This window comes from Notechis scutatus, chromosome 1, assembly GCF_049901735.1.
Source record: "Notechis scutatus isolate UNSWTSFEM ecotype Mainland chromosome 1, rNotScu1.2, whole genome shotgun sequence".
Classification (NCBI taxonomy): domain Eukaryota; kingdom Metazoa; phylum Chordata; class Lepidosauria; order Squamata; family Elapidae; genus Notechis; species Notechis scutatus.
Genome location: NC_142009.1, coordinates 121,982,180 through 121,993,710, shown reverse-complemented (window position 1 = coordinate 121,993,710; position 11,531 = coordinate 121,982,180). Strand labels below are relative to the sequence as shown.

Below are 11,531 nucleotides of genomic sequence, written 5' to 3'. Positions count from 1 at the left end.
GGCCATAAAATGCTTAGCAGTTTGAGGAACCTTAGGTGTTTCATTCTAAACATCTAAATGATCTTAAATCTCTACCTGGGATTTAAATTAAGATTCTTTAAGTGCATTGAGTAAATTCCAGGGGGCAATTGCAGAGACAGAGTTCTGAACTTTCTGTCTTACATGGAATTGAGAATCAGTTTTAGGTAAATGCTATTAGTCATGCATCAACTGCTTCCTTGACTTTAAGGTCATGAAACAGAAGGGGGTTTTTTGGCCTAGTTTTTTACTGAATCTGTTTCAGTACCTGGACAGAACAGTCTCTGGACCTGGACAGCTATTTTATATTGTGCTCCTTTTTAAAGGGAGGTTGCCTGAAAAGGAAAATTAAGAATATATAAGACCAATAAACCTATAGTAGTATGCAAGAGTATTCACGGACTATCCTTCTACATGCACTGAAGTTGTCAATGTGAGCTGAGATTCTAAGTTTTAATAAAGATAAGGGTTTCTCCTGTCCAGTTGTGTCCAACTGGGGGCAGTGCTCATTTCTGTTTCTTGGCCGAGAAAGACAGTGTTGTCCAAAGACATTTCTGTGGTCATTTGGCCAAATGACTATAACCCAAGGCTTATGGAATGCTGTCACTTCCTACCAAAGAGGTACCGGGCTTATTTATTCACATTTGTATGCTTTCAAACTGCTAGGTGGACAAGAGCTGGGGAAGAAACAAGAGCTCACCCCATTGCACAGCACTTGGGTCTCAAATATGGGCTGTCAGCTTTACAGCTGACAGCATCCTTAACCACTGAGCTTGTCAGATGGAAATGCAAAGGCCATTACTAGCATTATGCTGATAGTCTGAGCTGTTTTGCTGATCTTTGGGGTGTGTGTTTGTACACTGTGCATGTTGAAGGGCATTACATCACAGGTTATGTGAAGTCAAGACATTATTTTGTCCTTCTTGCTATTCCCAAGTTACAATGATCCAATGAAAAGTTTTGAAGGGGGCTCTTACCTTCTGAAGTTGGGAACAAAAAAAATTGTTTGGGCATACCCCTGGGGAGGGGGACTCCTTAAGAAAGAAATCATAATGAAGTACAAGGATTCTCTTTTCTTCCCCCTGCCTTTTCCAGTAAGCATGTTAAACTAAGCCTTTTTTGTCTCTCCTTTGACCACATCATTTCTCTCATGATTTCTGGTATGGGAAACCCTGCAAGAAAAGCTAGCTTAAGCATCAAAAAATAATAGTAAATCTAAAATATTATTCCATATTATATTTTGAGGGAGCAAATATATGAAATTGCTGCAGTCTGGAAAACACAGAAAACACACTCAAAGCTTGTTTTCTTTATATGTAATTATTTAGGCATGATAAATCTAAGAACAGTAAAGACTAAAATTAAATAACAGATTTTGAGTTACAAGAATACTTCAGAATAGTATGTATTTAGGATCCTGATTTTTATTTTACAAAATAAGAAACAAAATAGCATTATTTTAAAGCATTTGTGCCTTTCATCAATTATAATTAAGCAAAATTATACTGAATAGTTGTTTCAGTGTTTAAAACATGGTTCAGCATATTTGTACTATTATGCCAAGACAGTAAATAGCAAACTGTAACCAAGCAAGGTGATTAATATTTAATGTTTTTTTTTAAATGTACATACTGGGTTTAATTTAAACCAGGAAGAAATTAAAGCTCACAAATTGTATGAAAAATGGAAAAAGTGTCTTTCTTTACATTGTTATTTTGAATTAGAAAGCTCAGAACATATTCTATATTGTTGATCTGCCCAGATCTATTGCTCTCTATCCAACTGGGTTGAGAATAGTATATGCGGGCAGATACTAAACTGGGTAAACAAAACTTGAGAATGGAATACACATTTCTTCCACTATTTTACTGAACATAATAGTTATAACCCATCTGCAACTATTGAATGTCATACTAAATTCATATTTGATATGGGAAGGATTTGCTCGAATGATCAGAGTTGTACCTAGTTCTATTTTCTTTAAGTATCACTTCATATGGCAACAGGTGTGTTTCAGGTATTAGTTTCATATTAACAAACACTGGTAACTTTAGATTTCTACGAGATGTATGACACATTTGTCAGTTTGGTCAATAAGTCTAAAGAAACAAAAATCATTAATAAATTTAAAATTCAAGACTAACAAACTTAAATGGCATTTAAATGACATCACAGCTTCGTAGCTATATACTCAAAAAATAGTTCTCTTTAATTTTTCCTTCATAAAATTAGCTCTTGTGCCGATGTACAAATGAATTTAACTATAAGCCAGTCAGATTTGCAGAAATTCCAAATCCTGGTTTATATTACTTCTCCCTTCAATATTGGCAAAAGTGAACTTTTCCAAGAATAAAGTCAGAACCAAAAGTGGCATTTTCACAGTTTTACATTGCAAGCGTTAACCTTCAGGACTGTAGGCTGTCAGCCATAATAGAGCGATGGCTCATCATCACTTATATCTGAATCATCTTCATCCACTTCACCTTCAATGACTGATTTTTTTCCTTTGCAGCATGACACAATTAATCCAATCAAGAAAACCTGTGAATTTACATCAACACACTGGAGGTTAGATGAAGGATGCAACAGATTTATGCAAGGCAATATTGCCATGATGTGCATATATTGTTAAGTATAGTTATCCTAGAACATTAAATTGTATTTATAATCATCTTCAAATGAGATTACTTACTCCAATAAAAGCCCAATTGCCAAAATAATATACAGCACTGAAGAACCAAAATTGGTGTAGAAACAGATATGTCCGAGTAACAGTGCACTGATCTGGAGGGAAAAAAAGAGAGAAGCAGCTAAGAATTGCTCTTAAATGTTAGGAAATGAGTTTAAAAGGGTCATGATTCTTCTAAGAATACATGGATTCTCTTTATAATTGAAATTACTGCCAAAATATACACTTACAAAATACCATTCATTTTTCAATCTGAACAGATGAGAAAGGATTCATAAACACAAGTATATACAATTTGTCAATTTCAGAAATCTAATTTATTATTCAATCTCTGAAATCTAATAAGGCACCTGGAGAAGATTTTTTTTATTGCCTGATCTCTTCAAGACATACATTGATTGGCGGGTCCCATTATTAGAGCTGTTGAATATAGAATACAGGTTACATCCCAGTCAGATAAGAAATCGCCATTATAACCCTCATTTATAAAAAGGGAGGCAAGGGTGACAAAAAAAAATTATAGACTGAGAAATCTTAACTGAAATTCTGGCAAAAATGTATACAAAACATCTTTTAAGAAAATACACTGCTCAAAAAAATAAAGGAAACACTTAAACAACACAATGTAACTCCAAGTCAATCATACTTCTGTGAAATCAAACTGTCCACTTAGGTAGCAACACTGATCAATTTCACATGATGTTGTGCAAATGGAATAGACAACAGGTGGAAAGCAGAGGCAGTTAGCAAGACATGCCCAATAAAGGAGTGGTTCTGCAGGTGGTGACCACAGACCACTTCTCAGTTCCTATGCTTTCTGGCTGATGGTTTGGTCACTTTTGAATGCTGGCGGTGCTGTCACTCTAGTGGTAGCATGAGACGGAGTCTACAACCCACACAAGTGGCTCAGGTAGTGCAGCTCATCCAGGATGGCACATCAATGCGAGCTGTGGCAAGAAGGTTTGCTGTGTCTGTCAGCGTAGTGTCCAGAGCATGGAGGCACTCCCAAGAGACAGGCCAGTACATCAGGAGACGTGGAGGAGGCCGTAGGAGGGCACAACCCAGCATCAGGACCGCTACCTCCGCCTTTGTGCAAGGAGGGACAGAAGGAGCACTGCCAGAGCCCTGCAAAATGACCTCCAGCAGGCCACAAATGTGCCTGTGGCTGCTCAAACGGTCAGAAACAGACTCCATGAGGGTGGTATGAGGGCCCGACGTCCACAGGTGGGGGTTGTGCTTACAGCCCAATACCATGCAGGACGTTTGGCATTTGCCAGAGAACACCAAGATTGGCAAATTCGCCACTGGCGCCCTGTGCTCTTCACAGATGAAAGCAGGTTCACACTGAGCACATGTGACAGGGTCTGGAGATGCCGTGGAGAACGTTCTGCTGCCTGCAACATCCTCCAGCATGACCGGTTTGGCAGTGGGTCAGTAATGGTGTGGGGTGGCATTTCTTTAGGGGGCCACACAGCCCTCCATGTGCTCGCCAGAGGTAGCCTGACTGCCATTAGGTACCAAGATGAGATCCTCAGACCCCTTGTGAGACCATATGCTGGTGCGGTTGGCCCTGGGTTTCTCCTAATGCAAGACAATGCTAGACCTCATGTGGCTGGAATGTGTCAGCAGTTCCTGCAAGAGGAAGGCATTGATGCTATGGACTGGCCTGCCCGTTCCCCAGATCTGAATCCAATTGAGCACATCTGGGACATCATGTCTCGCTCCATCCACCAACACCATGTTGCACCACAGACTGTCCAGGAGTTGAGGGATGCTTTAGTCCAGGTGTGGGAGGAGATCCCTCAGGAGCCCATCCGCCACCTCATCAGGAGCATGCCTAGGCGTTGTAGGGAGGTCATATAGGCACGTGGAGGCCACACACACTACTGAGCCTCATTTTGACTTGTTTTAAGGACATTACATCAAAGTTAGATCAGCCTGTAGTGTTTTTTTCCACTTTAATTTTGAGTGTAACTCCAAATCCAGACCTCCATGGGTTGCTAAATTTGATTTCCATTGATAATTTTTGTGTGATTTTGTTGTCAGCACATTCAATCGTGTAATGAACAAAATATTTAATAAGAATATTTCATTCATTCAGATCTAGGATGTCTTATTTTTGTGTTCCCTTTATTTTTTTGAGCAGTGTAGAAGACAGAGAAATAGAGGGGAGGGGACTTTTAGTGGAGGAACAAGCTGGATTCACACTAAAGCACATCACAATAGACAACTGTTTTATTTAACACCATCTCATAACAAAACAACTAACTAATGGCAAGAAAATGTTTAACAACATTATAGATCTCAGTGTGGCTTTTGATTCTATAAACAAAAATATTCTGGGGAAGAAACTACCCAACTTAAATATGGGAACCCAGACTCTAACTCTTGGTTAAGGCCCTTACTCACCCATTTGAAAGTCTGCGTGGGTGTAAATGGTCCTCTAAGAATATACTTACCCATAAAGATGTCAGGCAGGGATTGTATTTTAGCCTCAATGTTTTTTTAACATCTATGTTAATGATGTTCCAGGATTCTGTATGCTTCACACACACTCATATGCCAAAGATCCATGACAAATTTATTAATACCATTTTATATCCTGATGATATGGCACTCTGAAATAGGGTTAATTAGTATACTGCTACTGTGCAAGACAGTTTGTCAAAATCTACATTAAACTTTTTTTTTCTTTCAAAATGGCATGTCTTGCAATTTTACATCTGGAATCTGTATATTCTAAATAAGTCTACTCTTTATTCTCAGAAGAATGTGTATGTATGTGTGCACTAAAGAAAAGAAATAGACATTGTTGGCAAATTGCAGTAAGGCTTAGCCACATCTTACAAGCAAGGCCTTGTTCTTCTGCCATTTCATTTAGGAGGATAGTATCAGTAGAATCAACTGACTTCACTGACCCTACTTTCTTAGTCCTCCAGAAGAATCTAGAATGTAGTTTATACATGCTAAGTGAGAGATAAGTACACAAATACACATTTGTTCTCAAACATACAGATTTACAGTACAAGTTTAACAGTTACAACTCAATTTTATAATTTAAATATCAGAACTTGTTTATACTTACATATGGCATGACTGCTAATATTGAAACTGGTTGAAACCACATAGCCAGTTCTTTTCTGCTACGTTCAAACTCTCTACTGGGAACTGAACTTACAGACTACTGAACTTTAGATTACCAATGCAGTGCATTAGCTTTAGGAGCTATCCAGGGCTTGGTGCTTAACAGTGTGGTAGGAAGTGATATGCAGAATTTATCAGAATGGTATGCGTGTGTGTATACACAGTTTGGATGTGTGTGTATGTGTATATATGTGTGAATAACTGTATGTGTATGTATATATACACATACATACATGCACAATCCAAATTTCCTTAAGATCTCAGGTAAGTACAGGTGTTGCATTATATTATGCCCCTGCATTTAAGTTTTTACATGATTTCCATCACCACTGGAGTAAGGTTTGGGGTCAGTGAGTTCAATTCTTGTCAGAGGGTTTGATATAGACCATCCAGAATATAGATCTCCAGAATTAACACTAGATTAAGTCACATGCATCATTTCCAATCTATTTTCATAAAATCACAGAGTTGGCACATATCTTAGAAATCAACTGGTCTAACCTCCTGATTATGTTAACAATCTTTTCATCTTATTCCTTAATATCTTCACTGAATTAATTTCCACTCAAAACAAATGAGTTGCTGCAGCCTCAGCTTTGTCCACAGCACCTTGCTGGTCAGTCCAGGTACAGCCAGTCCTCATTTAGAAACTGCCTTGTTTAGCAAGTGTTTGCCGTTATGACAGGAATGAAAAAAATAACTTTACAACAAATCCTTGCAGTAACAATCCTTACAGTAACAAACTTCAAAGGTCTATACAGGTAGTTCTCAACTTACAGCCACAAGGGAGACCAGAATTAAGTAAATCCAACTTCCCCCATTCACTTTGCTTATCAGAAACTGGCTGGGAAGGTTGGTAAATGGTGGTCACATCACCCCAGGACACTGCAAATGTTGTAAAGACAGGCCAGTTGTCAAGTGCCTCAGTTTTGATTATGTGATGGTGGAGATGCTGTGATTGTTATCAGTTCGAGAACCAGTTGTAGGTCACTTTTTTCAGTGCTGTTGTTAACTTCAAATGGTCACTGTAGAATGGTTGTAATATCATAGTTTCACTTAGCAATTGCTTCACTTAGCAACCGAGTTTCTGGTTATAACTGTGGTCACTAAATGAGGATTATTTTATTCAGTACCCTTTTGTTTCAAGTAAGCCCTGACTGACTTTTTAAATGCTTTAAAATATATCATCTAACTTGGAAACGGAAAAAAAAAAGTTTGCCTTAGTATGAACAAGGCAAATCAAGAGCAAGTTGCTTTGGAGATGATTGGTGTTGTTATAAGTGCACACAACAAAAGCAAGAAAGCATGACCCTACTGAACCTTCGTTATGCTCTGTTAAATGAGAAACATAACCCAGACATTCAAATTAGCTCTAAGGTTGAGAGAAAATGACTGCGCTAAGATCACTAACAGAGTTTGCATTTGAGAATTGGAATGTACGTCTCTATGATTTCTACGGATTACACATAAATGTTCAACTATGTTTTCAAGTATCATCCAGGAAAGAAAAATAAGCTACTTAAAAAAACCTAATAGAAATCAGTACACCAGATGATAGAGAAATTTCCTTTAATTTAGCCTGTGACCATTCCCTCTTGTGCATCTTGCTGTGATTCATAGAATCAAAGAAAGCAAGAGTGGGGAAGCCCTCTGGAGGTCATCAAGTCCAACACCTTGTCCGGTGTAAGAATCTCCACCATGGCATCTCCACCAGATGGTTTTCAAATTCTGTTTAAGCACTTCCAGTGAAGGACAGACCACCACTCCTAAAGCAACTTGCTCCTTTGTTGAACAGTTCTTACTTTTAGGAATATTTCCTGATTTTCAACAATATCTACTACCTTGTAATTTAAAGCCATTATTTCTTACCCTGTCTTCTGCAACAACTCTGAACACTTCTGCACATGACAGCACTTCAGATACTTGAAGACAAGCTATTACGTGCCCCCACAGGCTAAACCTACTCAACAACACTTCACAAATGTTTACCCTCAAGTCCTTAATCTTTGCTCCTCTCTTCTGGACCCATTCTTCTATGGCTCTAGTTTGATAACTGCTTCTCTCTGGCCTGTTTTACTTTCCTGTGTCTGTCTGCCAGATACTGCAAGCCACTTCCATAAAGCAAACTTCTACAGCATCCACTCCCAGGACCATGTAGTTTATGCATTAAGTTGCTGACAACATTAAACACTTATGTTGATCAGGACCTTACATGTTTCAGGAAGAAATCTATTATAGTACAATACCATTTCATTTTTTTCTTTTCTTTTCTACCAATTAGTCAAGAAGAAATTCAGCTTGATTATCTTTCACCTTCACTTAAACAATGAAGAGTCAGAAGAGGAGCAAGAAACTGTTGCCATGAGAATATAGTGCGCCCACACTACTGCTGCAATGGGAGTGTCCTGTAAAGCTTGACAAAAATAATCTAAGGTCTTCTGTTCCTTATTCACACCAGATGCATTTTAAAGAAACATGTAATTGGCTTTAACACATGCTAGAGATTATATACAGCATAGACAGGGCAAAAAAGTATTAAAAGATTCTATGACAGATTTCTCAAGAGAATATCTCAAATGAGTAAGTAAAGTGCAGATGTTTCCCAGACAAGGTGGACTTGGGGAAAGCGAAAACCTATCCTGGATTTAACTAGCAATCTCAGCAAGATCCAAAGGAAAAACTGGACAGCCATTAATAATTTATCAAACAAGGTTTGTCTAAAAATAATATCAATGAATCTAAAGTTAAGGAACAAATTCAAGAGGCTAATTATTTATGTGCTATTTTCTTTTAAATTGAGGAATGAAACTACAAAGAATCACAAATGAATGCTGAGTACTTTGTTTTTGGAAACCTTTTCAAATCAAAAGAGTTTTCAGTAGTAAAGGTGCCATACCAAACATCTTTCAGGAATCACTTGTGAACAATATTGAACCCCCGTGAGTTAACCTCTAGGTAATTTGGATCCTGTTTAAGCCCAACAAGGAAGGGTAGCTGCTGATATTTGTAAGACTATTCTTAAAGACAGGAAGTTCTTACATTGATCCAAAGTCATGAAAATATTGTATCAAATATGTTTTTGGTTCCCTTACTTCAGTGATAAGGCATGCTGGAAATGTACTGCAGAAAGGCCATTTACTTGTTAATCTAGAGTCACACAAATAATAGCTGAAGATGATTTTATTTTTTCTTTAACAATAACCTCAGACCAACTAATATGGAATATAGGAAAGTGGTATCAATGTTTTTTTATATTTCACAATGTGTCATCTTAATTTCTATGTACCAAATAACTTAAAGTAATTAATATGATACCGTGTTTCTCATATAATAAGGCCGGGTCTTTTTTTTTTTTTTGAGCCCCCCAAAAATGGCTAGGACGTCTTTTTGGGGGTGACTTAATTCCCCCCCTTGCATCTTTGGGCGGGTGGGCGGCGACGGCTTGGATGTTGACCTCGGTGTTGATGGGGCACTTCGTATCAGGGTCAACGCAGGCAGCACCATATCCGGGTGTGCCACAAAAGTACTTCCTAACGGCAAGCCCCCCCACCATTCCCCCCCATTTCGCATGTTTTAATATAGGCCTTAATTTGGGGAGAGGGGCTTAATTTCATTTCATGCCTATAAAACATGCTGGGACTTCCTATTGGGGGAGACCGTATTGTTGGAGAAACAGGGTATAGGTAGTCCTCACTTACCAATGGTAATTTAAATGGGGAACTCCATTACTAAGCAACCAGGTTGTAAGGTGCAACAACATGTGATTGCCTTGAATTATAACAGCCATTCTGGCAGCCGAAGTAGCTGTTATTAGATGACCTCTTAAAACATTTCTATTTCAAAAACCCTTTAGTTTGCTTTATTTTTTTTCTTATAAATGGAGTTGTTTTTGCTGTTCTTATTTATTATTAAACACAGCACTTGCCTTTCTGCTTATACCAGCATTCAAGATATATTATATACAACAGATAATACAAATTTTTAAATTTGACTGTAAAGTCAACAGATTAGGTTAACTATTAAAATACTTAACAATTTAGAGTTTGACAAAAGAGATGTAAAAACACATTTCTTACTATCTGGAAAGTGGGACTCATACACCTCTCCTTAGGCAATGCATTGTGGGAACAGCAGTGGAGGCACCACTAAGGGGGGTTATCCTGTTAGTTGAAGTAACTAAGCAGATTTATACAGACTATCCCTCTACAAGAAAAAGAGTGAGAACCCATTTAAGCTTGTAAACTACCTGGGAGGCCACTTTCAAAGCTGAAAAGGGTGGCACATAAATAAATAAACCATGTGTAGGAAAAAGCCCAAAATGTAAATTGAGATCTAATTCAGCAGTGTAGGACCTTTATGAGCCAGCTTCTATGCTCTATGTGACAAGAAATAACACACAAGAAAATCAAAGCAGCATATACCATGCCATACGCAACCCCCTCCAGCTGCTTATCTGAATTAAAGAAAATGAACAGACTTACAGATGGCTCTCTACAGTAATCTGACAAAACGAATTATAGCCAATTTTTTGGACCCATTTAGTCTTCACAAGACAGGAAAGCAAAGACCAAATTTGGATAGAGCTGAGAGAAGAGGAAAAGTGCTTGGGGATGGAAGGAAGGAGAATAAAGAAGTACTCTTTAAGGTTAAAATACTAAATACATCTGATAACCTGCTTGCCCAAGCAACATTAATATATAAAGGAATCCACATTTTGCACCAGGTCTTGTCTTTTCCTTTGTCTTCAATAGCTTTGATTCTTACCGACAAAATTAAAACTATCACCTGAAATCCCAGATAATTATTTGAGGAAATAAATGCTACCTTCTATTGGATAAAAATGGTGCATGCATGTTCAGAAATGAGACCAGGCTATGGTCCATTTAAAATGTCTACTATTAAAACTGCCTGCCTGTTAAAACTATTGAGAGAAAGTGGCTTGGTAAACTTTGGGTTGATACTGGTGGATGAGATAAGATTTTTTCCTCCGTTGGCTCCAATGACAGTTCTTTTCACAACTATCCATTTCTTCTTGATCTGTCCTTTATTATGAAGATTACAATGAATCGAAAAATTGTCTCGGCTCACATACACTTTCTAACAATTCTCTTCTGCCTGAAACTCTAAGACAACATATAATTAAAGAAATATAATGTGCCCTTAAAGGACACAAGTGAAGCTAAGCCATGCTGAAAATAGAAGAACTACATGGGATTGACCTACATTTAAAGATTATGTTTGCAGCTTTTTTCAAAATTTAACAGGTAAATGAAGCCAAGACGTTACTGCATTTTTTTTTTCAACAGAAGATAGATAACTGTATGCTAAATGGGTATAAATATCTAAAGGAGAACTTGCTTTAGATATAGAGGGGAAATATTCTTAATTTCACTCATTATTATCCTACAATTCTTTTTTGTGGCAATCACCCAAAATTAGAGGTGTGCTTTTTATATCGCAGGAAAATTGAAGTGAGTCCAAAATTATACTAGGGCAAAATTGTTTCCATCTATAAATTCCACTAGAAATCTTGTGTTCTATGAACATAGTGATATTTTTTTCTGAATTGAAAATGACTATTTCTGTGAAATTCAAAATTATTGTTATAAATGTGCAAATAATGCCACTTTCTAATTTTAGAAAATAACTGTATAATGTGGCAACTAAGGATAGTCTTATA

The 11,531-nt window shown here is 37.5% G+C and overlaps 1 protein-coding gene and 1 non-coding gene across 3 annotated transcripts in view; both read right to left on the bottom strand.

The window, feature by feature from the left end:
- Positions 1 to 1,422: 1,422 nt before the first annotated feature.
- Positions 1,423 to 11,531, bottom strand: part of LMBRD1 (LMBR1 domain containing 1) — a 61,358-nt gene continuing 51,249 nt past the window's right edge. For both annotated transcript variants that reach the window (XM_026665228.2, XM_026665230.2), the window contains exons 15-16: positions 2,711 to 2,802; positions 1,423 to 2,559 (exon numbers count right to left, since the gene is read on the bottom strand). In XM_026665228.2, the coding sequence (XP_026521013.2) occupies positions 2,440 to 2,559; positions 2,711 to 2,802 (212 nt within the window). In that variant the 3' untranslated portion in view covers positions 1,423 to 2,439. The remainder of the gene's footprint in view (positions 2,560 to 2,710; positions 2,803 to 11,531) is intronic.
- Positions 5,515 to 5,646, bottom strand: LOC113410649 (small Cajal body-specific RNA 15). The gene has a single exon (XR_003370694.1).